Source organism: Gallus gallus, chromosome 2 (genome assembly GCF_016699485.2).
Source record: "Gallus gallus isolate bGalGal1 chromosome 2, bGalGal1.mat.broiler.GRCg7b, whole genome shotgun sequence".
NCBI lineage: Eukaryota > Metazoa > Chordata > Aves > Galliformes > Phasianidae > Gallus > Gallus gallus.
Window position 1 is genome coordinate 55,748,510 of NC_052533.1, and position 27,540 is coordinate 55,776,049.

The 27,540-nt window shown below is 43.3% G+C and overlaps 1 protein-coding gene across 3 annotated transcripts; it reads right to left on the reverse strand.

The window, feature by feature from the left end:
* Positions 1–12,340: 12,340 nt before the first annotated feature.
* Positions 12,341–27,451, reverse strand: RBFA (ribosome binding factor A (putative)). Of its 3 annotated transcripts, none has more exons than NM_001012861.2 (7): positions 27,283–27,451; positions 26,835–26,877; positions 25,430–25,606; positions 18,993–19,105; positions 18,141–18,225; positions 15,517–15,584; positions 12,341–13,989 (listed from the first exon to the last, which is right to left on the reverse strand). In NM_001012861.2, exons 1-7 carry the CDS (start codon positions 27,396–27,398, stop codon positions 13,602–13,604), a joined length of 990 nt encoding a protein of 329 aa, NP_001012879.2. In that variant the 5' UTR covers positions 27,399–27,451; the 3' UTR covers positions 12,341–13,601. The 3 variants fall into 3 exon arrangements, with proteins under 3 accessions (NP_001012879.2, XP_015131342.1, XP_015131343.1); XM_015275856.4 differs by having other exon boundaries at positions 27,259–27,451; XM_015275857.4 differs by having other exon boundaries at positions 26,991–27,437.
* Positions 27,452–27,540: the final 89 nt, after the last annotated feature.

Consider the following 27,540-nt stretch of genomic DNA (forward strand, 5'->3'; position numbering starts at 1 on the left):
AGTTCTGACCACATTTTTAATACCAGGAACGTGTTTGGAGCTGCTCATATGAATGCCTTCCAGACATTTGTTCAGCCCCTTCACTGATTGACTGGACTTCTTATTCTACATGACTGTTTCAGAAACTTTCCTTGAAGTTAATGTTGCATGAATACATTTCATATCTAACTAGCAGACTCTGGAGCTATTTCTAAGATTAACCCAGCTATCAAAGGTCCAGCTTGCAAGCAGATAGCAAAATTGCCAGGTCAAAGTGGCTGGTATAGCTGCCGCTATATGTTGTTCAACTATCAGTGAGATTAGTGACAGGGAAGTTCATGTTGAGGTTTCTGAGTCAATGGGCTATTCTTAGATGTCCCAACAGAAGAAGGGATCTGAATATCATAGAAGAGAAGTAGCCTAGATGATAGTGAGCCATACTTAAAATAGGAGGGTTTGCATTCTACGTTGAGATATGACAACTGACACAAAAGTGCTTGCCTCACTCCATCAGCTGAGTTAGAGACTTGTTGCTTCTTTGCAAAACAAGTAGATAGGTAACATTTCTTGACCAGATGGGTTCCAGAAGCTTCAAAGAGAGAATCCCACAGTGGACTGGACAGTTGCTGAGTTCAGACCTGCAATCTCTGGAGCCTTGGTGAAGGCTCTAATTGACCTACTTTTTGTGACCTCACATGGAAGTACAGTTATTGGAACAAACCCAGTATTCTATTATGGAGTGAAATTTGTGATGATGATACCATGGGGCACAGACATACTTTGAATGTGACTTATCAGATGTTACTCAGACTTCTAGAAATAGAAGGTCACATGCAGAACAGAAGAGTCAGAGATCATTACAGCCTGTGTAGATATTCCTTCAAAAAAAGTGAAACTGAAAGAAGAGAGTAAGTGTAAGGAGGATCAAGTAGATTTAAGAAAAGATAGACTGAGAAAGTAGTGATTTCTAATTAATAATGCTCCATCACTGGATTTCAGTGCCTAATAAGGTGAAAGCATCTCTCACAGCTTTCTCCGCAGCTGAGAATCTCAGAATACTTTGCTATTATTTGGATTTTCTAGTGCCTAGTAAGCCTCAAGTTCATTCATGCTGCACTGGTGGCCCTCTATAATGGAGTGACAGCATCAGTGGACAGGGGAAGGGTGACAGATGTCATCTTCCTGGACTTCAGCAAAGCCTTTGACGTGGTCCCTCACCACATCCTTCTCTCTAAATTGGGGAGGTACGGATCTGAAGGATGGACTGTTCAATGGATTAGGAACTGGCTGGCTGGACACAGCTAAAGGGTTGTGATCAGTGGTTCTGTGTCAGGATGGAGGCCAGTCACAAGCAGTGTCCCACCGGGGTCGGTCTTGGGACCAGTGCTCTTCAACATCTTCATCAGTGACACAGACGATGGCATCAAGTGCACCCTCAGCAAGTTTGTGAATGACACCAAGCTGAGCGGTGCAGTCAATACGTTGGAAGGAAGGGAAGCCATCCAGAGGGACCTGGACAGGCTGGAGAAGTGGGCCCATGAAAACCTAATGAGGCTCAACAAGGCCAAATGCAAGATGCTGCACTTGGGCCAGGGCAATCCCGGGTATTAATACCAACTGGGGGAAGATCTCCTTGAGAGCAGCCCTGCAGAGAAGGACTTGAGGGTCCTGGTGGAGATGAGAAGCTGGACATGAGTCAGCAGTGTGTGCTTGCAGCCCAGAAAGCCAACTGTGTTGTGGGCTGCATCAAAAGAGGAGTGGCCAGCAGGGAGAGGGAGGTGATTGTCCCCTTCTACTCGGCTCTTGTGAGGCCCCATCTGGAGTACTGTGTCCAGACCTGGGGCCCCCAGCACAAGAAGGACATGGAGCTCTTGGAACAGGTCCAGAGGAGGGCCACTAAGATGATCAGAGGGTTGGAGCACCTCTCCTATGAAGAAAGGTTGAGGGAACTGGGCTTGTTTAGCTTGGAGAAGAGAAGGCTCTGGGGAGACCTCATTGTGGCCTTCCAGTATTTGAAGGGAGTATATAAACAAGAGGGGGAATGGCTGATTATGAGGGTGGATAGTGACAGGACAAGGGGAAATAGTTTTAAACTAAAACAGGGGAGGTTTAGGTTAGATATTAGGAAGAAGTTTTTCACTCAGAGGATGGTGTCACTCTGGAACAGGTTGCCCAAGGAGGTTGTGGATGCCCCATCCCTGTAGGCATTCAAGGCCAGGCTGGATGTGGCTCTGTGCAGCCTGGTCTAGTGGTTGGCGACCCCACGGGGGTTGAAACTAGATGATCATTGTGGTCCTTTTCAACCCAGGCCATTCTATTGTTCTGTGATTCTATAATTCTGTGATTCTATGATTCCCTTGTATCTCTCATCCAGGTTGTTTTTAGACCCAGGGTATCCACTCACACTCTTTCTCCTCCCAAAGATTACTAAGATATACTAATGCTTGGGAGATAATTTTAATACTTTTAATACTATTACATAATTGACATCCTTACCTCTTTGGAAATGCTCACATCCTTTTGGCATGACTAAAAGTGGTTAAGAATTATCTGGTCAATAGTGTAGTCAGTCAGTAGTTTCCCCAGTTAAACTACATGCAAATGAATAACCCATTGATATGATAAATGTCTGAAAAATAGATAAATGGAAGTTCATGAATGCTAGAATTGCCTGCATAACATAAAACATATAATTTCATAATTAGACTTCACATAATCACAAGCAAGAGACGGCAGCAGGGAATATAGCCCTATTCCCTGAATGAGACTGGGGCAAGGCAATACAAATAGTGAAGAGTATGGTTTGGATCAGTGGCTCCAAATCTTTTCTGCTCACCTCAGTTTTCCTGCCTCCTGTGTCTTGTGCTGGACCACTGTTGCTACTCCATCACATATACTAAACACTTATCCTTTTAACATCCACTTGACCTGACAGTCTCCTCCACATCCCATCCTTCCATACTTGACTCCAGGGCTTCTTACCACAGGCTCTATCCTGTTACTTACTTAAGGTGCTGGCCTATCTGTGTTGTGTAAGAGAAGTCCAGAGGGCCAGGGCTAAACAAGTTAATTAGGAGAGAGACATAATTTATCTGAGTAGTTATTAGAAATCTCAGTTTTATCATAGAATCACAAAATCTTTTGAGCTGGAAGAGACCCTTGAAGGTCACCTAGTCTGACTCTCCTGCAGTGAGCAGGGACACCCACAGCTAGATCAGGTTGCTCAGAGTCCCATCCAGCCTGACCTTGAATGTCTCCAGGGACCAGACATCCATCACCTCTTTAGGCAACCCATTCCAATACTTCCCTACACTTATTGTAAAGAACTTTTTTCTTATATGCATTCTAAATCTCTTCTCTTTAGTTTGAAACCATTTCCCATTGTCCTATCACAAAAGACCCTGCTAAAAATTCTGTCTCTTTACTTCTGATAGCCCCCAGTTTGGATACTGAAAGGCTGCTATCAAGTCTCCACAGAGCCTTCTCTTCTCCAGGCTAAACAGCCCCAGCTCTCTCAGCCTGTCCTCATAAGGAAGGTGTTCTGTCCTGTGGATAATTTTTGTGCCCATCCTCTGGATGTGCTCTATCTGGTCCATATCTCCTGTACTTAGGACTCCACATCTGGATGCAGTACTCCAGGTGAGGTCTTGCAAACACAGAGTAGAGTGACAGGATCACCTCCCTCAACCTTCTGACCACGCTTCTTTTGATGCAGTCCAGAATACGGTTGGCTTTGTGGGCTGCAAGGGTACTGCTGGCTCATGTTCAGCTTAGTATCCACCAGTGATCTTTTCATCAGGGCTGTGCTCAATCATTTTGTCCCCCAGCTTGTACTGATAGTGGGGATTTCCATGACTCAGGTGCAAGACCTTGCACTTGGATTTGCTGAACCTCATGAGGTCCTGGGTCTGCTGCTTGAATCTGTCTAGGTCTCTCTAGCAGGCATCCAGTCCCTCAAGCATGTCAAACATACCACACAGCTTGGTGTCATCCAGAAACTTGATGAGGGTGCACTTCATCCCACTGGATGAAGTCGATGTCGATGTCATTGATGAAGATGTTAAAGAGCACTTGTTCCAGTACTGACCCCAAGAGACACCACTTGCCACTGATCTCCATCTGGACATTGAGCCATTGGCCACCATATACATATCTTTCCCATTTGGAGAGAAGGATGTTACAAGGGACTGTGTCAAAGGCCTTACTGAAGTCCAGATGAATAACATCAGTGGCTCTTCCTTTGTCCACTGACACAGTTACACCATCATAAAAAGTGATGAGGTTGGTCAGGCAGTACCTGCCCTTGGTGAAGCCATGATGATTGTCCCATATCATCTCCCTGTCTTCCATGTGCCTTAACATAGCTTCTAGGAGGATCTGCTCCACCCTATTCCCTGGCACAGAGGTGAGGCTAACCAGTCAGTAACCCTGGGTCATCCTTTCCACCGTTCTTAAAAATGGGTGCTATGTTGCCTTTTCTCCCATCACCAGAGACTGCACCTGACTGCCATGACTTTTCAAATATCATTGAGATCACTGAGAGTGGTTTGGTGACTGTGTCCCTCAGGACACTGGGATTCATCTTATCAAGACCCATAGACTTATGGACATTCAGGTTCTTCAGGCGGTCATGAACCTATTCTTCACTTACAATGTGAGGGCATTGTTTCCCCAGTTCTCATCTTCTGAACCATTCACTTGAGGACTGAGTGTAGAGCAGTTGCAAGTGAAGATGGAGGCAAAAAAGTTGTTGAATACCTCAGCCTTCTCCTTGTCCACTGTTACTAGCCTGCCTTTGTTGCTCACCAGCAGGGGTACAACATCCTGGGCTTTCCTTTTCTGGTTTACATACCTGTAGAAGCCTTTCTTATTCTTCTTTGACCCCTTGCAAAATCCAGTTCCAGTTGAGCCTTCCTTATCCCATTCCTGCACAGCGTAACAGCATCCCTCCACTCTTCCCAGGATACCTGTCTCTGCTTCCATTGCCTATGCATTTTCTTCTTGCTCTCCAGTTTGAGTCCAGCAGGTCCCAGTTCAGCCATGCAGGTCTCTTGTCTTCCTTTCCTGCCTTCCAATACCTATGAATGGAGAGCTTTGTGCCCTAAGGAAAGCTTCCTTAAGGAGAGTGGTGGTGAATGGAGTTAAATCCAGCTGGCAGTTGGTCATGAGTGGTGTTCCCCAGGGGTCAGTACTGGGTCCTGTCGTGCTTGATGTCTTTATTGATGACCTGAGTGAGGGGATTGACTGCACCCTCAGCAAGTTTGCAGATGACACCAAGCTGGGAGGAGGTGCTGATCATGACAGATTATGAAGAAGGTGGGGGGCAGTGCTCTATTGTATTTAAAGTACTGTAGCAGTCTCAGATATAGTACTTACACACCACACTGCTGCTTCTCCAGCAAGTGTTGAAACATGTAACTGCCAGAGCGGAGGCTTTAATGCAGGCAAAACTGAACAGGGCAAGTCTCAGGCTGCAAGGAGTGACTAATGCTAGAAGAGATGGCCCTCCATCTTGCAGGAGGTGTGCTATCATGAAGCAGCTGCACTGCTAAATGGAGGAGTTATGGGAGGAAGCAAGCAGGTTCTCCAGCATCAGAGAAGATGAAAGGGAAACAGAGAATTTTCTCTGAGACATAGTAGTTTGAATAGCCTTAGACTCCAGCTGCAGGGGAGGAGGAGGAAGAACCCACTGTAAAGGCAAGTGTAACATCTGTAGTAGAAGGATAGAAACTAGTGATTGCTGGCACCAAGAGGAAGGCTTCTGTGCCACCTAAGGGCTTACACTTACAAAATAGGTTCACTACCCTCAAAGTTGAAGAGGAGTCAAATGTGCCTACAAGTAATGGATCTGGTCTACCTAACTGCGAAACAGGCAAGACTACCTGGAAGAAATGGAAAATCAACACAACCGGTGACTCCTTGCTGCAGCAGCTGGACGTCACCCACCTGTCAAACCCGAGCTATTGACTAGGGACATCTGCGATCTGTTGGGAACCCAGATCTGGGATACTGCAGCATGAGAGTCAGAGCTGGTGCAACACTCTGACTAGTATCCTCTGCTGCTACTCTGAGTGTAAATCATGTTTGTAGAGGAAGAGAGACCTTATCAGTTTCAAAACTGGGCAGTGCCAAAAGCGACTGCAGAGCACTCTGGGCAGTAGTCAAGGGCACTGAGGCCTAGGTAGTGACCTCCAACCTGAGAGTGAGAGGAAAGCTTGTGAGGAGAAGAGCAGTGGTAGCACAAGTCAATAACTGGTTGTACAACTGGTACTAGTGACAGGGTTTTGGGTTCTGTGACACTGGGACCCTCCTTGCAGATCTGACCAGGAGAGAAAGAATCCTCTTCAATAAGCAGGGCAGAGACATTCTCAGCAACAGGATGGCTGACCACATAAGGAAGGCTTTTAGATGGTAATGATGGAGGAGGGAGAAAGTAACTAGAAGATCTGCGAGGGTATGATAGGCAGACTTGACAAGCAAAGGGGATGGAGTGATGTGACAGGGAAGGATAACATGACCAACTAAAAAGGGCTGAAGTGCGATCATCCTCACTACTTGTATGTGAGCAAAGGAAATGGCTCCAAGGCATGGGATGGCTTCCATGACTGGAGAGTTGCAATGAAGCAATACAGGCTCTTTATGAAGGACGGGCTGGGAAGATAATGAAGGGGAGTCGCCCTCCATATGAGAGAGCAGCTGAAGTGCATGGAGCTCTGCCTGGCAGTGGATGAGGAGGACAGTGAGAACTTAATGGTCAGGATTAAAGGGAAGATAGGGTTAATTGATATTGTGATGAATGTTAGCAACAAGCCATCTGACCAGAAAGAACAAGTGGATGAGGTCCTATACAGACAAATAGGAGCAACTTCACATTTGCAAGACTTGGACATCATGGAGGACTTCAACTTTCCCAATACCTTTTGAAAGGATAACACAGCAGAACATCAGCAATAAGAAAGTTCATAGAGTGTGTTCGTGGTGACTTTCTCCTCCAAGTGACAGGGGAGCAAAAAATAAGAGGTGCTCTGCTGGAACAACTGTGTGCTGGTCTTGTTAAGAATGTGAAGGTCAAAGGCAGCCTTGGCTGCAGTGACCATTAAATGATGGAGTTCAGGAACCTGAGGGCAACGAGGATGGTGAAAAGCAAGTTTACAGCTCTGGAATTCAGGAGAGCAGATTATGGCCTCGGCGAGGATCTGCTTGAAAGAGTTCCATAGGATTAGGTCCTGAACAGAAACAGTGACCAAGAAAGGTGGTTAATTTTAAACAATTACCTCCTCCAAGCTTGAGAGAAGTTCATCCTAGTGAGTAGGAAGTCAGGCAAAAATGCTAGGAGGCCTGCATGGATGAACAAGGAGCTCCTGACCAAACTCAAACACAAAAAAGAAAGCATGTAGAAAGCAGAAGCCAGGACAGGTAACAGGAGGAAGAGAGAGACCAGATAGGATTGCATCTGGCCAGGGATATCAAAGACATTAAGGGTTTCCTAAGTACATCAGAGGCAGAAGAAAGACTGGGAAAAATGTGGGCCAGTTGCTCAATGAGACAGGGGACCTGGTTATGTAGCAAAGGGAAAAGGCTCCTCTGAGGAAGTGTCATCTAAGGAGCTAACAGGAGTTTCCTGATGTCAGCTGACCTTAGGAGAAAAGCAAATTTTGAGGGACCTCTTGCTATTTGCAAAGAAATTGCATTTTTGGACTAAGTATCAGAAGTTGCTCAAAATGAAGAATGCCAGACCCATGAGCATTAAAAAAAAAAAAATGTTTCCAGGTCACCTGGACTTCTAATACAATCAGTTTAATATGGACAATATCATTATGGATCTAAAGACATTCTTACATTGTCATCTGGGTCATGATGCTAGTGGGCTGTATATGGCTATAAGCTATGTCACTTTTTCATAGCTGACCTTGCTAGCATGACCAGTTCAGACTTTATCCTGTGCAAATATGAACCTCATCGGACATAGATTTGGATGTCCTAATCAGCTGACTAAGTTTTAGCTGGGACAGAGTTGTTTTTCTTCATAATGTCTGGTGTGATGCTATGTTTTGGTTTTAGGAGAAAAAACATTCTTGATTGCACACCAGTGTCTCTAGTTGTTGCTGAGAAGTGCTGTATAGAGCCAAGGAAGGGGGCTGGGAGGGACAAGGAGCTGGGAGGAGCCAGAACCAGGACAGCTAACTCAAACTGGCCAAAGGGGTGTTTCGTACCATATCACATCATGTGAAAAAAACTATAAAATTCAGGGGAGTTGGCTAGGGGAGGGACCACTGCTTGGGTTATGGCTGGGCATCAGTTGGTGGATGGTCAGCAATTGTTTTGGGCATCACTTGTTTTCATCATATCATAGAATCATAGAATGGCCTGGGTTGAAAAGGACCACAGTGATCATGTAGTTTCAACCTCCCTGCTATGTACAGGGTCACCAACCACTAGACCAGGATGTCCAGAGCCACATCCAACCTGGACTTGAATGCCACCAGGGATGGAGCATCCATAAGCTTCTTGGGCAACCACATACGGTGATTTAATTATTGTTACTGTTATTTCTCTCTTGCTTTCCTATCTTAATAAAAAGTTTTTATCTCAGTCTACAAATTCCACTTTTTTTCAGTTCTCTCACCCACCCCACTGGGAGAAGGAGTGAGCAAAAGGTTGAGGCTGTGTGGTATTTAGCTGTATCAAGTTTGAGAAACTAACTTTTAAGTATTTTATTTACTTCATGAAATCAAGCCATTACTAGTTCTCTTATCAGTACACTCCCCTGATACACATTTCCCCTCCAGTTTTCTTGTAGGCCCTCTGTAGGTACTGGCAGGCCATAACGATGTCTTTCCACACTTCCCCAGACTGAACAAGCCCAGCTCCCTCAGCCTGCATTCATAGGAGATGTACTCCAGCCCTCTGATCATTTTTATGATCCTCTACACCTGCTCCAACAGGACCATGTTGTCCTTGTGCTGGGGCCCCAGATTTGAATGCAGTACCACAGGTGAGGCCTCGTGAGGGTGGAGCAGAGTGGGACAATTACCTTCCTCACCCTGCTGATCACGTTTATTTTGATGCAGACAAGGATAGAGTTGGCCTTCCAGGCTGCATGTATGCACTACTGACTCTTGTTAATTTTTCTTCCACCAACATGCCCAAGTCCTCCTCAGGGCTTCTGTCAATCCACTCATCACCCAGCCTGTATTCATGGTTGGGATTGCCTTGATCCAGGTGCAGGACCTTGCTGTATTTGGAAGACCTGGACTTTTTAAAAAGAAATAGAGAATGACTTTTTTTTAGTTTGGCTTTGTAAGCACTTTTGCTACATGCCTATCTCTCTTTCCAACACCTTTTTCTTAGCAAAGATCCTAGTGGATCCTGACAGCAGTCAGATAGCTACACCGGAAAGGGTGCAGAAAAAGCAGCTTTTCCTATGTAACACAAATGTATCAGTTCACACTCACTTAGGAATCCCTGCTAGTCAGATGGAGTGACAGCTTCGGTGCACAAAAGAGCAGCTGATGTTGTCTACCTGGATTTATGTAATGCCTTTGATGTGGTCTCACACATCCTTATCTCTAAATTAAAGTGATACAGATTTGAATTGTGGATTATTCAGCGGATAAAGAATTGGTTGGATGGTTGCAGCCACAGGGTTTTGGTCAATTGTTTTATGTCCAGGTGGAGGCTGGCGATGTGTGATGTACCATAGGGTCTGTTTTGTGTCCAGTATTCTTTAACGTCTTTATCAACAACCTAGACAAGTGGGATCACGTGCACCTTGAAGTTTGCAGATGACATCAAACTGAAAGGTGCAGTTAATATGACAGAAGGAAGAGATGCCATCCCAAGGGACCCGAACAAGCTTGAAAAGCAAGCCTATGTGAATTCCATGAGATTCAACACGTCCAAGTGCAAGGTGTTGCACTTGCGTTGGGGCAATCCCAGATATGCGTATAGACTAGGAGAAGTACTTGAGAGCATCTTTGCGGGGAAAGACTTGGCTGTCCTGGTGGATGAAAAACATGAGCCAGCAGTATGCACCTGCAGCCCAGAAGGCCAACTGTATCCTGGGATGCATCAAAAGAGGGGTGGCCAGCAGGGTGATGGAGGTCATTGTCCCATGTGAAGTCCCATGTGGAGAACTGCATCCAGGTCTGGGGTCCTCAGCTCAAGAAAGATGCAAATTATTCGAACAGGTCCAGAGAAGACCAAAAAGATGATCAGAGGGCTGGAGTACCTCTCCTATGAATTCAGGATGAGGGAGCTGGGTTGCTTAGCCTCGAGAAGAGAAAGCTCTGGGGAGGCCTCATTGCAACCTTTCAGCACTTGAAGGTTGCCCACAGAGCTTGTGGATGCCCCCTCCCTGGAGGTGTTCAAGGCCAGGTTGGATGGGGCCCTGGGCAGCCTGATCACTTGCATGGCAACTCTACCCATGGCAGGGCTTTTGGAACTAGATGATACTCAATGTCACTTTCAATCCATGCTATTCTGTAATTCTATGATGAGTCTACGATTCTATGACTCTATTCTATGGTTCATTACTTTCATTTTTTGACCTTACTAGGGAATTTTCAAATAGATTTGAGATAAACAGAACAGGCCTATAAAATAGCACTACCTTGTGCTGTTGTGTTCCTTCCTGATCTCCAGGTTTGAGCATTTTTTATGTCTATGTGCCATCTCTTGTATTACTCTTAGCTGTAACAGAGTTTTGTTTGATAGTGCCTGAAGAACATTTTCTTCCCTTTCCTTCCCCTCCCTCAGACCATTGCTTTCACTTACCTGTCATGTGTGCTGTTAGAAAAACTGAAAAGTTCTCCCAGTAGCTGCTGCTGCAGGAAATGGTGAGAGATGCTCTCTAGGTGAATGAAGCATTGTGGGATACTAGACTTAGCTATGCCTTCTTTGCAGACCAGACTTAGGTACAGCAAATGTACTGTGAAGTTTTATGAATACAGTTCTGGAAACATGCAGAAGGACTGAGGAAAGAGTGAAAAAGGAGCTGCCACTTCTTCATTAGATCAATATTCTGTTTTTAGGGAGGCACATATCTGTCAAGTAACACATTAAATCAAGCTGCCAGAATTTTCTCAGTGTTTCTAATCTCTTTCTCTGTCATACTGGTAGACAGTGCATATTTAGAAACGTTGCACAATACAACATTTTTTAGGATTGTCTTCTTTAAACTATAAGGCAAGACCTTTACAGCCTTACTTATCATGTATTTCCTCAGCTGTGATGTAGTCATACGCTTTCTTGAATACAGTCAGCATACCGTACAACAGCTAACTGTCCTAATTACAGAAATGCTAGAATAAAGAATGTAGAGATTGTGAAAAAGTTGAAAGCATAACGTTCAGGTGGCTAACATCCACATTATGGTCCTTTATGCTTTTCCAAGTTATAAAATAGCTGAAGTAGAGAATCCTGAGTACATTAACAGAAATAAATGCTTTGATATGTGTATTTACGTTATGCAGAAGTATACTGGTATTTTGTCTTCAAAACAGTCTTCCATTCCAAAGAATTGAACACAGCACGATTTCCCAATATCACTAGTATGTTCTAAATAATTATAGCCTGACTATGCTGGCTGGTCAAATGAAAGTGAGAAATGCAGTAGAATAAGCATGTTAATTTCCTTCTTAATTTGTCTATTCAAATTCATCACTTTTAGTACTGCCTTTCCACTCTTACCTTATTTTTTACAGAAAGGGTCAGTTCTGTGAGCCTCAGATAACACTACCAATGCGCTGCATCTTGGCCTCAGTTCAGTAGTTTTAAAAGCAGAGCAGTAACTATGTGGGACATGCTGAACAAGCATGCTTGGGTGTTTTGGAGGATTGTGACTGCAAGTAACACAGAACCATGGAATCATTGTTGGAAAAGACCTCTAAAATAATCTAGTCCAATCATCAACCTACCAACAGTATTGCCCACTAAACCATGCTCTTTAGTACTTCAAGAAGTTCTCCTGGGCCCACTGCTCAACCCTGTCTATGTCTATCTGGAAAAGACAGGCTCATTTCCCATGGGCTGCTTCCTCCTTCCAGTCTGTCCTATCACATGACTTGCCTCGTCATTTTATGTTTCTCATCTCTTCTAAATCTGGTTGCTTTTGCCTCATTTTCCTTATCACCAAGTTTGAATGAAATGTGCCTTCTATGACATCAGCAGTGGAATGAAGAGGTCAACAGCCCCACTTGCTTAATCAGGGAGTGAGGTTACTAGGGTTGAGAGCGAGCATGGGTTTGGTTGTTGATTATACCAAATCTAACCTATGGACTGCAAACCTTTATTATAGATCCAAACTAAAAAAAGCAACAGATCAACCCTGTTCTCTTCATTCATTCAAAAGGCTAATACACAGGTTGTATGTTTTACTTTATTGGGCAGTCGAGACATACCTTCATTTTATACAGCAGAAACTAGAAGACTTAAGTGGATTCACTTAACAAGTACCAAATTAAGTACCAATATAAAAACTAATTCATTAGCAAGTACCAAAACATGTAGAACTGTTGGACTGGGTCCAGAGGAGGCCACCAAAAGGGCTGGAGCATGTCTCCTATGAAAAAAGGCTGAGGGAGCTGGGCTAGTTCAGGCTGAAGAAGAGAAGGCTCTAGACTTTGACTGCTCAAAAGGAGCTTATAAGTAACATACTGCAGCACAGCCTTCTCTGCACTCTTTCTTTACTTCCCCATTAACTAATAGAATTAAACATTTCTTATTTCTGGTAGAATTCTTTTTTACTACCTTGTTAGTTCTAACTTATTTTGAAGCTTCAACCATTTTGTCTTTATATACTTGCGCCACTATTTTGTAATTGCTTTTAGCCAGAGAATTTTATATTCACTTCTTATAGTTTTATCCATTTCCAAATCTTACTGGGGCACTCTTTCTTTCTGCTTTTTTTTTTTTTCCCCACCTTCAAGATTGCAGTACATTTTTTTAGCCATGGACAATGCTTTGCCCAATTCTTCACAACAGATGAATTCTCCATTATTTTCTGGTTAAAATTCTCCTTGCACAACTGTAAACTTTTGAATACTAACATAAATATATTTTCTTTCAGGGTTGTATCTTTATTAGCCATAACCTCAGTCAGGTTCACCTTCTTGTGGAACATGTCTGTCCATTAGATTAGCTCTAGAGAGCATCCTGCTCTGGTCTTCACATGCTAAACACTGTTCTTTGAACACTACCATCATTATTTCATTTTCTTCCTCCTTTCTGACCCTAGAATAACAGAGAGCATCACTTTGTGATTATTTTTATCCAGATTATTTTGAAAAAACATTTCAGCATAGAAACAATAATTTTATTGGAAATAACAAAACTGCAAGAAGATTTAGCTCACACTGCTGCACTATGTTTTGTTATTAGAAAACTGCTCTCCAGCTGAGATTCTTCCAACTACAGCTGCTTTAAAGCTGCTTAGCAGTTTGTTACAAACAGCATTTTCATTTTTCTAATATACAACACAGTAGTACACCATGGGTGGCAGACCTGCAAGTTTGAAAGAGACAGTGGTAAACAGGAGGTAGAAAACTGATCTTTCAGTAGCTGTGACAGTCTTTTATGTGCCATTGGCATTCTCAGTGTTAAAGGGAGCAACTTCTTCCACCTCATTTCAGTTTAATGGTAGGCTGACTTTGAGTTTTGCCATCATTTGCCTCTAGTTCGTCTACCTCCTGTAATTCATCCTCCAGCTCATAGTCTGAGATTGATTCAGTGTTATCACTGAAGTAATCAGCTTCATATCTGTCCAGTAAGTATTTCTGTGGTGTAATGTCATCATCAGGGGTATTCTTTGTTTTTTTCTTTTTCATTTTCTTTTGAATCTTAGACAGCTGCTGCCTCTGGCTTTGTGTCCACGGAACACTTTCTGTAATTCTTGACAGCTTCAGTTTCTTGTATTCCATTATCTGCTTATTCAGAAGATCATGATCAATACCAAAAAGATTAGACCGGATAGGCGAATCTGAAGATTGAGTTGCTGAAGAGAGTGATTCACTGTGAAAAGGTAAAAAAAAAAAAGTTGTCATTTTTCCTCCCCTGTGTATTATATAAAGAGCAATACTAATTGGGACAACATGAATAAGCGATACATAAACTGGGAGATATCACTGGACCATGTGTCTGAGGATTGGCTATATATAAGCTTGTCAGCATTTCAACAGGCCTTAAGTGGGGGAAGTAAATAAAGCAACTAGATTCCAGACAAAACTGCCAGTTTCTATTAAAAAAAAAAAAAAAGCAACAGAATGAGCAGTGGACCTGGGAGGAAGTCAGACAACTCCTAGGTCTTCCAAGAAGTGAAAAGTAGCAGCCTGTGCTCAGAAATATTAATTGAACTAGACTTGAAGTATTTCCACGAGACAAAAATAGAGCAAGCTGTTAGGTGCCCTATGAGAAAGTATCACAAAAGTGATTTTTCCCCTAAGAAATTTCTGATTTGCAAATAATGCACAGCCTTGTGACACAAAGAAGAATAAAAAGTCATTCCCACTGACAGACTACACAAGTGGAGGCTTTTGGTTTTGAGAATGCCCACATGACCTAACAGATTGTTCAACATTACACCTCAAGAGCTATAAAATAATGCTAAAGTAAGTAACATTTAGTTAATTCAGAGAGATTTATCAGTAAACTCTACTTATGTACAAGCATAACAATCCAAACTTCTACCAGTGTAAAAGTCGCAAAATGGAGGGTAAGCGTATTTATACTGACAAATGTAAGGCTTTTATAGTCATGCTAAGATTATCGACAAGAAACAAATATTACTGCTATGAAACACTTAAAAAAAATTAATTATTGCAAACATACTGAGTCTTGAATTCCATGTTCCAAAATTATTTCTCTCATAAAAGGTACTAACACCAGAATAAGTACTGGGTTACCAAGTCTCATTTTTATGTTGCTCTAATTTTAGATGCCAAACATAGCAGATTTTGAAGACCACATTCTGTTATCACCTTATAGGTTAGCTGCCTCTAAAAGCATACACACTACAGCATTACAAATTGCAATTCAGTCATTTTCCACAGCTTAACAGAGGTCCACTTGTATTTAAAAAAAAAAAAAAAACTTTCTGTTTCTATATCTGTAAAACTGCAGGAAGATACCTGTGCACAAGAACTAAAGACAAAATAGCCTATAAAAATGTCTGCACTTAAACATGAAAGTAAATCAGAGCATATATAATAAGAAATATTTTCCCTCTGTTTTAATACATCGCTGTGACATTTGCAAAGAAAGCTTAAACCACAAATTAAAACGCTACATTTAACTTCTTGGATAATTATTTGGTTTTTTGTCCCAGGTTATTCTGTAGGTTTGTTTATAAAAGGGCTCCTAATTGGTAAGGGCCTCCATAGAGTATGGTCTTTTTCTACTTTTTATACCTTGCTGCTCTGAGACAACAATTTTAGTTACAAATATAAAATATACTTTCTGTCACATAAAATTATCTCCAACTTAAGCTGGCCAACAGAGATGAAAACAGACATTTGTATTATTTTGATTCAAAAAGCCCACCTGGAATCATTTTGAGATATTTCTTCTTCTTGAGGTCCAAAATCAGCAACAGCCAATAATTCCTCAATCTGTAAATACATAAGACAATAGGTATTAAAGGCCTTGTAAAGAATATATTTAGTCCATACCTTAACGACAAATATCAAATATTCTCTATATATTTTTTCTACATTCCAAAACTGCCGTTTCAATACTGTGAAATATATGTTAGAGTGTAATTCTTTACTGTCTGTGAGATGAATTTAGGTCACATCTGATATTATGAATATTTTAGTTTACAGAAATGCCAGGAACTGCTGTTCTTCTTGCCTAGAAAGTTTGTTCCAAATACTGTAACTGAGCCATGGATTGCTATTCTCACAATTTTTTTTTTTTTTTTTTTTTTTTTTTTTTGCCTTAGGTATATTCTGAACAGTTGGTTAGGGATTGTGTGACAGGCATAATTATTTTCATTTGGTCTTACTTCACCTTTCAAAATCCTTTTTCATAACATTTTTACACTAGGACTTTTTTTTTGCTTTCTGCAAGATTTTGTCTGTTAAATGCAATTTCCTAGTTCCCTTTTAACATCTAACTAGTAAATGCTAAAAATCTAGTATATCTAGTGCTTATAAAGTTTTCCCCATTAGATACAGTTTATCTCATTTGATGTTTTTATTTCTACTTTTATTTATCATAGAAACACAGAATCATAGAATGACTTGGGTTGGAAGGAACCTTAAAGATCATCTGGTTCCAAACCCCAACACAGGAAGAGTTAGCATCCACTACATCAGGTTGCCCAGGGATCCATCCAATCCAGCCTTGAACAGCTCCAGGATGGGCCATTCACAACTTCTCTGGGCAACCAGTTCTCACTATCCTCCGAGTAAAGAATTTCTTCCTAATATCTCATCTAAATCTCTCCTCTTTTAGACTAAAAATGTTCCTTCTCATGCTGTCGCTATCAGATTGCATGAAAAGTTGGCCTCCCTCCTGTTTATAAGCTCCCCTTAAGAACAGAGGGCCACAACGCCATCTACTTGGAGCTTTCTCTTCCCCAGGCTGAATAACCCCAGCTTCCTCAGCCTGTCTTCATAGGAGTGGTGCCCCAGCTCTCCAATCATCTTCATTGCCTCCTCTGGATCTTCTCCAGCAGCTCCACATCTTTCTTTTGCTGAAGGCCCCAGACCTGGATGCAATACTGCAGATGAGGCCTCACAAGGGAAGAGTAGAGGGAAACAAACACCTCCTTCTCCCTGCTGGCCACTCCTCCTTTGATGAAGCCCAGGATACAGTTGGCCTTCCAGGTTTCAAGCATGCACTGCTGGCTCATATCAAGCTTTTCATCTACCAGAACCCCAAGTCCTTCTCTGCAGGACCATTCTCAAGGAGTTCTTCTCCCACTGTGTACACATATCCAGGAGTGCAACATCTTGCCCTCGTTGAACCTCATGAGGTTCACATGGGCCCACTTTTCAAGCCTGTCCTGGACCCTTTGGATGGCATCCCTTCCTCTTGTCCTATCAACTACATCAGCTTAGTGTTGCCTACATCCCTTCTAATTCATGGTTTTGTCTTTTTAATGGGAGGTAATTAGGATGGCACTTCTGTCTTACAATACTTAATCATTTTCAGCTACGTTATTTCAAGTCCTGTTATTTGAATCTGTGGATTACTTAAATCTAACTATTTTCACTAGAAAAAGTTCTAGCCATCTACTGAATTTCTAGAAAGTATGATGATGTCCTCTCTTCTAGTTCTGCTCATATGTACCACATGAGCCCATAAATGACTAACAAATAACACACAATGGTCACAACAGTAGCACATCTAAGAATAAGGCAATTTAAGGCACAGAAATATGAACACGCCCTCTTCAGCTAATGTTCTCTAAATTCACATCAACAGCTTGGGGATGCAATTTTGCATGAAAATTCACTCATTGGTGCCACCTTTCTGTTTTAGAAATTTCACCCTCTAGTCTTAACAACGGCAAATTCCCAGGTAACATCATTCTAAAAATATTTCCACATCATGATAGAAAACACAGAATATTAAAGATAACTTAAAAAGTTGGGGGGGGGGAGGGGAGGAGTATGCAAGGTGCAAAGATGTGCAGTTCTGGAGACAAATTTTAATAATTCACAATTGTGAAAATGTTAGGCTTTAAAATAAAGAAATAAATAAAACCACTGATTAGATTCACTAGCATTTTAAAAACACATTAAATATTTAAAGTGTGGAACACAGTTTCTCAGAATTCATTTCATACATAATTGTGTATGCTAGACAAATGGCTACCATATATTCCCTAAGAGCATAATGTCATATTTTAGGGCTTACTTATTAGCCTTATTATTTCTCACAAGCATCTCTGAATATTTCACTTCAGAAATTTTAACAGTAGCCTCAAAAAAAGTTAACAGGGCAAAGCTACAAAGGTACTTCTACACTGTATATAAGCATTAATCTTACTAAAGATTATTTTCTAAAATGCTCTGGAAGATGAAGAGGTAAGGGTACAGGTATAGCTGATTTTTTATGGAGCAATCAATGTTTATCTACTGAACAATCAGCTCTCTCAGTATTCATATATATTTGCATATCATAGTATTTGTACATTGAGTCAAGACTACAATTACCTCTTTTACAGCTGCAGCTTCTTTGTCTTTTACAAATACTACTGGGGGTACATTTCCCAGAATTTGCTGACTCATTAGAAGATACCTGGCAAAAAATGCAATATCAAGTAGTGTGAATAAAAGTACAGCGCCTTGAGGAAAGATAAAATGCATTAATTTCATTAATACTACAAATTTAAGGATTTTGTTTGCAAAACTTACAGTCTGACAAATATCCATTCTAGTTACTGCTAAGGCACTAACTTACATCAGTGCAGAATCCCAACTCAGAATGTATAACACGCAGAAACTATTAGTTGCAAATCTTACTAGAAGATTTAGAAATCTTCTAGGAGGGTAGAAATAATATTAGGTTTGCATCCTATATGCACAGGCAATTCTTGTGAAGAATTTTCATAAGATCAGTCACCTCTTCAAGATGTCCAAAGTGTCTCTAGTGATCAGATTTGCCCAATGAACCTCTAATGAGATACTTGTAACTGCCAATCCTTTTGTGCAGCATCATATTCCGGCCCACTGTCATGCACAGTATGTCGAGGCCACCATCACTGGGGACAATGAAGTGATGCTTTAATCAAACTCCTCTTTTCTTCTGCTCAGCCCAGTCCAAACCTTTGAAAGCACAGAAACCATGTAAAGCTAGCTGTGCTTCAGTGGGAGAATTCACATCTCGTCTGACACAGATGCCCATCCCTGTGAGGCTCATCACAGGAGATGCTCTGTCTCCAAATATCTAAAACGCTACAACACCCAAACAGGTCAGATTTAGACTGTTAGAAATATTTAAGGAATGCTACTAATACATGGCAAAGAATTTATGAAGCAGTCTAACTGTTCATCAAATAGCAATACCGTATACGTGGAGCACTTTTCCGCAGTACCCCTTCAACGTAATTATCACTGATGCTAGTAGAAGCAGGATTCCAGTACACACGACATGCTGAAAAGTTTGATGCCAGGGACACCTGCAGAAAGACAAATGTCTGTTTAAAATTTCATATCCATATATTCACATACACACTTCACATACAACCAAGTCTCTAATTTACAAATAAAATTTAAGTATTTAGTTTGGATCACTGAATGTTTAAGAGAATCTTCTCTTCCATTCTTACTCTTAAAAACCAAAAACATACGGTGTCTTTACAGATAGCATCAATTAAGATCTATATTTGGTATCCAAAGGAGCTTTTGTATTTCTGCAAGTTACTGTCTAGTCTCCCCTGCAATTGAAATTACACAAAGGAGAAGCCTGTCATCACCTGTGTGTTACTGACAGTGCAATTAGTCAGTACGAGGGTACTATCATCACAACTAGCCCAGAACAGCAATTTATTCTGTGTTGTTTTGGAATACAGTTATTGAAAATGTAAGTTTCTGCTAAAGAAGGACTTGTGACATAGCCTGGTTTGTTGTCATCAAGAGCTTGGTTCTGACACTGACAGAAAAAAGAATGCCCTCCACATCATGTGATAGAAACCTTTAGTGGGAACCTCTAGTGTTTGAACCTCTAGCTCACTAACATAATCTTCATAGCTGTTACACATGCAATTTAAAAGGCTTGATATGCAGAGGCTAAAGTCCTATAATTCTGTGATTCTGTGAGACAGGCTACAATCCTCCTGAAATATACATTTTTGAATAATTAATTCAACTGTGAAAGATTTACATAACTACCATTCGTCACATTTAGCCACATTTAGTTACCAAATGTTCTCACTATGACAATACACTCAGCAAACTTCTAATAACCTATCCAGCTCAATCAAATGAAGAAGTTGAGGAAGAAGGTAGCATGAACACCCCATTGGATGGCGCAGTTCAGAGGTCATCTAGTCTAGAAATCAATTCTTGAAACATACAATCAGCAGGAAAAGCCAACTCAGAGTTCATTGCCAGGAATGAAAACCGCATCACAGTCAAGTCTGCTGTCAATAAGTTAACAGTGCTTCTCTTTCCTAGGACAGAATGGGCTGTCCAGTTCCCAAATTGAGTCTAACATGAACAGACCAATCTAACACAAGACATTCTTTGGTCATTACATGAGTAATGTTATGGAGTGAATAAAAACTTTGATGTTTCAAGCCCGAAGTATGTAAATTTCACTTTTGATACTGGAAAAATACAAGTTCTGATGGACAGCAGAAAGCCTTCAAAAGGGTTTATTTTGATAACAGAATCACAGAATGGCCTGGGTTGGAAGGGACCTCAAGGATCATGAATCTCCAACCCCCCTGCCAGGCAGGGCCACCAACCTCTCCATTTACTAGACCAGGTTGCCCAGGGCCCCATCCAACCCAGCCTTGAACACCTCCAGGGACGAGGCATCCACAACCTCTCTGGGCAGCCCATTCCAGCACCTCACCACTCTCCTGGTAACGAACTTCCCCCTAACCTAAATCTTCCCTCTTTCAACTCAAAACCATTCCCCCTTGTCCTGCTGTTATCTAACCTTCCAAAGAGTTTACTCCCTTCCTGTTTATAGGCTCCCTTCAGGTACTGAAAGGCTGCAAAGAGGTCACCCCGCAGCCTTCTCTTCTCCAGGCTGAATAAGCCCAGCTCCCTCAGCCTGTCCTTGTAGGGGAGGTGATCCAGCCCCCTGATCATCTTTGTGGCCCTCCTCTTGACCCTCTCCAACAGCTCTCTGTCTTTCTTGTACTGGGGGCTCCATACCTGGACAGAGTACTCCAGATGGGGCCTCACAAGACCAGAGTAGAGAGGGGCAATCACCTCCCACTCCCTGCTGGCCCCCCCTCTTCTGATGGAGCCCAGGATACCATTTGCTTTCCAAGCTGCAAGAGCACACTGCTGGCTCATGTTAAGTTTGTCATCCATCAGGACCCCCAGGTCCTTCTCTGCAGAGTTGCTCTCAAGGACTGCTCCTTCCAGTCTGTATAGATGCCTGGGGTTCCTCCAGCCCAAGTGCAAAACCCAGCACTTTGCCATGTTGAACCTCATCAGGTTCATCCGGGCCCACCTTTCAAGTCTGTCAAGGTCCCTCTGAATGGCATCCCTTCCTTCCTCCGTGTCAACCGCACCACTCAGCTTGGTGTCATCAGCAAATTTGCTGAGGGTGCACTTGATTCCATCGTCAATGTCATTGGTAAAGATGTTAAAGAGCACTGGTCCCAAGACAGACCCCTGGGGGACTCCACTTGTTACCAGCCTCCGCCTGGACACAGAACCATTGATCACCACCCTCTGTCTGTGGCCTTTCAACCAATTTCTTATCCAACGAGTGGTCCACCCATCAAATCCACATCCCTCCAATTTGGAGATAAGGATGTGGTGGGGTACCATGTCAAAGGCTTCACACAAGTCCAGGTAAATGACATCGGTCGCCTTCCCCTCATCCACTAACGCCGTCACTCCATCACAGAAGGCCACAAGATTGGTTAAGCATGACCTTCCCCTGGTGAAGCCATGCTGGCTGTCTCGGATCACACGCTCAATCCTCATGTGATTGAGCATGTCATCCAGGAGGATCTGTTCCATGATCTTCCTAGCCACAGAGGTGAGACTCACCGGCCTGTAGTTCCCCAGGTCCTCCTTGCTCCCTTTCCTGTAAATGGGAGTGACGTAACCCTTCCTCCAGTCATCTGGGACCTTGCCTGACAGCCATGACTTCTCAAATATGATGGAGAGTGGCTCAGCAACCACCTCAGCCAGCTCCTTCAGAACCCTGGGATGCACACCATCCGGCCCCAAAGACTTGTACTCATCCAGTCTCATGAGGCGGTCTCGGACTTGCTCTGCCCTTACAGTGGGGGGGGATTTACCCCCCTGGTCCCCACCTGGAGGCTTGGGGGTGCAAGGCTCAGGGACATGAGAAATATTAGAATCCTGGCCACCAGTGAAGACCGAGGCAAAGAACTCATTCAGTACCTCAGGTTTCTCTTTGTCCATTGAAGCCAGTTCTCCTTTTAAATTTACTAAAGAAGGTACACCCGTTTTGGCCTGTCTCTTCTGGCCAATGTACCTGTAGAATGTCTTCTATGTCCTCGCCAAGATCAGTTCTACCTGCACCTTGGCTTTCCTGATCCTACATCTGCAAGTCCGGACAGCATCCCTATACTCTTCCCAGGTGACACTCCCTTGTTTCCAGAGCTTGTACGCACCTTTCTTCGCCCTCAGTGTGCCCAGCAGGTCCTTGCCAAGCCATTCCGGTTTCCTATCTCATCTACCCACTTTCTTATTCAGAGAGATGGAGACCTCTTGTGCTTTCAGGAGGGCATCCTTGAAGAGTAGCCAGCTCTCCTCAACATCTTTATCTTTAGGGACAGCATCCCAGGGGATCTCAGCTAACAATCCATTGAACAGCTTAAAGTTCGCTCTTCCAAAGTTCAGGGTCCTGACCCCACCCTTTGCCAGGCCCACATCCCTTGAGATCACGAACTCAACCAGGGCATGGTTGCTGCAGCCCAGACTGCCTCCAACGTTGACGCCTTTGATGATCTCTTCCGCATTGGTGAGCAGCAGGTCCAGCAACGCTTCACCTCTGGTTGGTCTGTCCGCTACCTGGACCAGAAAGTTGTCATCAATGGATTCCACGAGCCTTCTGGACCTCTTGCAGCTCGCTGTGTGGTCTTTCCAACAGATGTCCGGATGGTTGAAGTCCCCCATCAGGACGAGGGCCTGTGAGCACAATGCCTCCCGCATCTGGAGCAAGAAAGCCTCGTCAACAGCCTCCCCTTGATCAGGTGGCCTGTAGTATACCCCTATCACCAGCTGACCTTTATTAGTCCCATTCCTAATTCTAACCCACAGGCTCTCGACCTGTTCCTGACTGTTTCTCAGAGGGAGCTCCTCACAGTCTATCCACTCTTTGACATAGAGGGCAACTCCCCCATCCTTCCTACCTCACCTATTCCTTCTAAAGAGCCAATACCCATCAATGGTAGTATTCCAGTTGTGGGAGTCATCCCACCATGTTTCTGTGATAGCAACAAGGTCATAACTTTACAAGTGCATTGCAGTTTCCAACTCGTCCTGTTTATTACTCAGGCTGCGTGCATTGGTATAAAGGCACTTCAGCTGGGCTTTCCCTCTCACCGCCTTTGTAGGGGATCTAGGATCCCCTAGAACAGTGGCATTCCCAGCATTCCCCTGCCCTACTCCATTCCTTTGTACTCCACCATCTTTGCCCATGGAGTTTGGTACGAGCCCTCTAATGACCCACTCAACCTCAGTGGCCCTTGTTTTGTCCCCTTCCCCCTTCATACCTAGTTTAAAGATCTTTCAATGAGTCCTGCTAGTTCCTCAGCCAAGATCCTCTTACCCCTCAGAGACAGGGTACTTCCTTCTGCAGCCATCATGCCAGGTGCTGAGTAAATTGCCCCGTGGTCAAAAAACCAAAATTCCTGTGTTTGCACCAACTTCTGAGCCATTTATTTATGAGGTGAGTTTTTTGGATCCTCTCAGTACCCTGTCTTGCCACTGAAGGTATAGAAGAGAAAACCACCTGCACCTCATCAACTACCCATCAACAATGCCAAATCAACTACGCGCCCCAGTCCCCTGAAGTCTTTCTTGATAGACCTCAGGCTTTTCTCAGCAATTTCATCTCTGTAAGCCTGAATTATCAATAAGGGGTAATAGTCAGAAGGGCAAATCAGTCCAGGAAGTTTCCTTGAAATGTCCCTGACCCGTGCCCCAGGGAGGCAGCACACCTCCCTACGGATAGGGTCAGGCCAACATATAGGGCTTTCCGTCCCTCGCAGGAAGGAGCCACCTATGACAACTACCCTTCTGTCCTTCCGGGTGGAGGCAGTCGTGAGGCATGGGGTCGACTGCTTCACCCAAGGCAACCTCACGGGTGGACCTCCCTCCACAGTCTCACTCACCCCTCCCTCACGTTCCAGGGCCTCAAACCTATTGTGCAGAGGCACCTGGGGAGCCGAGGATGGTCGGGATGGGGGATGCCCACCTCACCGAGCCAGTATCTGTTTCCACTCCTCCTCCTCTCTCAAATTGCTACTAGGGGGAGGAGAGGACAGGGAGCTCACTGCAGCATCATCTGCCGGCCGGTTCCCTTCTACCACCTGTTTGCAAGGCGGCAGGGGTTGACATGCTCCATGCAGAACCTCAGCTGTGTGCCAAGATCTCGGGGCTGATAGGGACTGGCACCACCAGTCAATCTCCCTCTCACAGTCCTTTATGGTCCTCAGCCTCTCTACCTCCTCCTTCAGGTCAATCACAAGGCTGAGTAAGTCATTCAGTTGGTCACATCTTATGCAAGTGCGGCCTCCATCGTCTGGCACTGCAAAGGCCAGGCTTCAGCTGTCAACACAGCCAGTGACCTGTGTACTAGCATCTCGTGACGAGACCTCAGTCCGAGTCGCCACATATAACAGAAGTAACAATACCAGATCAGAATTAGCTTAAGAGTAAATCAAGTCTCAGCCACATCTTAGTGCATCACAAACAATAAACACTGTGCTGTTTCAATAAAATTTGCACTATGTTTTGAAAAAAGCTATTTATTTCCCTCCCTATTAAGTAAAATAAATTGTTTTGTCTATAGCAATGTCTCCTGAAAGCACTACAGCTTGCCTACAACAGCCAGTATTTCTGTGCGCCATCAGGGTTAGGCAAGCAAACCCCAAAGCCCTACAGAGCAAAATACTGTATGTAGGACATTACACATACCGACAAAAAAATTACTTCACCCACGTAATTTTAATCCCTTGTCTGGAGGCAAAATTCATTTCAAACCTATGAATTGTGACAGAACTAGCTACAATTAGGTACAAATTTCAATTCCTTCTGAAACCTTGTTTGCCAGTGACACTTTCTTAATGCTTGTATTTATTTATTTTTTTATATATCTAATCTCATGTTGCATGTAACTTTTGTGCCAGCAAAATGAAGCTGGTAAGGGACACAGTGAGGTTTTAGCTCTTGCACAGCTGCACAAAGAAAAAGACTCTGGGAAAGACAAATTTATAGTGGTAAAATCAGGTTCCTCCTTCTAAAAGACCAATACGGATATTACATGGCCAACTAACAGGGAAAAAAAAAATCACACCAGAAACATCATTATTTAGCTGGCCTAAGTGGCATTAGTGTTATACTGGCAAAAGTCTACTAAACCAAGTGCAGCAGTGCCAAAGTTCTCCTAGCACGTGAGGTAAACCAAGGCTCATCTTGCTCTGCCATGCCACATCAGCAGCAACACTGCAGAACTGATGCACACACTACAACATCCAAGGATTTCCTTTGACAGACCTTTTACCAGCCTCAAATTGTAAACAGAACACCTCAAGAAAAGCTGTAGCTTTTTTACTTGCCTTGCAGATTTCCAACTTGAGGTCATAAACCTCTTTATTAATTTCACAGCTACTCATCATCTCTGTCACAGCTTTATGAATAAGGCCATTCAAGACTTTGCAGCGTATGGTATCTTCTTTTCTAGTTTTTGTCTGATCAGCTTTCTTTGTAGCAGCCAACTTGGTAGGCTCATATATCTTAAAAAAAAAAAAAAAACCAACAACAAAACAGTTAGCACAAACTAATGTTTGGAAATTATATACAGTTTTGTGTGCTCTACTAAAATATAATTTTAGAATGTCATAGCTGCAGCTGCCAAGCTTTGTATTTCTTATGTACCAGGTGTTCCAGTAAAGAATATTTCTGCTCATAATTTTGATCTTCACGTACTGCAAAAAAAAAACCCCATTTTATTATTTTGTAGCAAGTTACACAACTCAAATCAGCTTTCTAAAATATAGCTAGTAATATAAGTGAAAAACATTGCTTGCTTGAAAAGCAAACATAAAAACTTTCTATACAGGTCTCACATATTTATATTTTGCAATGTAGTTTATCCACACAGAACTATGAACACCACTATAACTAGAATAAATTCCAGCATATAATTAAAATAAAGGCAACAAAGTCAGAGAACTATCATGCTGTGACTGGTAATACAATCTCCAGACTGCTGATATGAATTTGTCTCCATTTGATAAGAATTCAAAGCAGTTCCAACCACTGATTCTTGTAGCATGAACACTATTTTCAGTATAGGAAAACTGGGCAGGAGAAAATCTCTTGGATCATAAAATCTAGTTCCTTGCAAACACAGGCAACCACATTATGGATACTTTTTCCAAAGGATTCACAGAATATCTATTCTGCATACTGCCACTCCTCTTATAGGAGCAGAGCGGAACACTGCACTTGATCTAAAAGTAACCTTCTCCTGTTGGCCATTATTTCATGGCTATTTCTGCTGCCATAAAGCAACAGTGCCACTTACACAGGAAATTGTTACCTTCCTGTTGAAGTCTCTCTTGTAACTTTTCCCCTTTGTGCTGGGCACAGATAATATGAATCCCAACCTTGCTGAGAACCTTGCTGGGATATGATCTGGATTAAAACTAGGGTAAATATACAAAAATTTTAATCCAAACCAGTTCTTTGATACAGGCTCAAGAGCATGCAGGAAAGCACTGGTGCTGATGCAGATAAGAGAATGCCATAAAGGAGGAAATGGTCAACAGATGAGAGAAATAGCTTCTCTTTTACAGCACTACTAGCACATCATAACATAACTGGAGTGCTAGTGTTCACTTATTACATTCTGCTCTTTCTCCACTGAAAAAGACTTTTTCCAAAGTGACGCATAATAGTGGCAGTACAAGCCTGTTCCTCCTGGCACAGATGGACGTAGCACTTTAAGTATTTACTTACCATTTTAGATCCCAATGTAGGGCTAACATACCAAAACTTCTTCCTGTTGGAAAAAAAGGAGGGCATACAGTGTTACCTTACAGCAACATAGAACTAACAGGTTCCCCATGACATTAGAATGCCACCCACCCACAGACACACCAACAGAACACCTACCAGCTGCTGGTTCCATACCCACCAGCTCCCAGCGTCCCACACATTGTTTACACATTCGGGTGACATGCAGTCAGCAATGCTGCCCATCCACACAAGTTTATCGGAGAGGCAGGGAGGGGTGGAGGAAGAGAATAAAACCACGAACGTTCCCGCACGGCTCAAAGACACCTGGTACACTGAGGCACCTTTACCACGGTCCTACATTCGCAGCCCGCCCAAGCCAGGAGCAGCGCGCGGAGGAAACCCGCCCAACTCAGGACTGCCTCACCGCGCCAGCCGCCACAGCACGTACTTCTTTTTGTGGAGCATCTTCTTTAGCAGGTTCCTGGAACCGCCCAGGGCAGCGGAGCTGCGCAGGGAACGGCACCACGGCAGAGCCGCGCTCGCCGCCGCGCGGGCCCCCCACATGCTCCCGGACAGCCTCGGCTCAGCGCGGCCCGTGGAGTCATCGGCGGCGGCTCGGGTTGCGGCCCTGGCGCCCCCTCGCGGCGCGGCGGCCCCGGCCGGCAGTGTCCCTGACGGAGGCTGCAGTAAGGGCGGGACGCTGCTG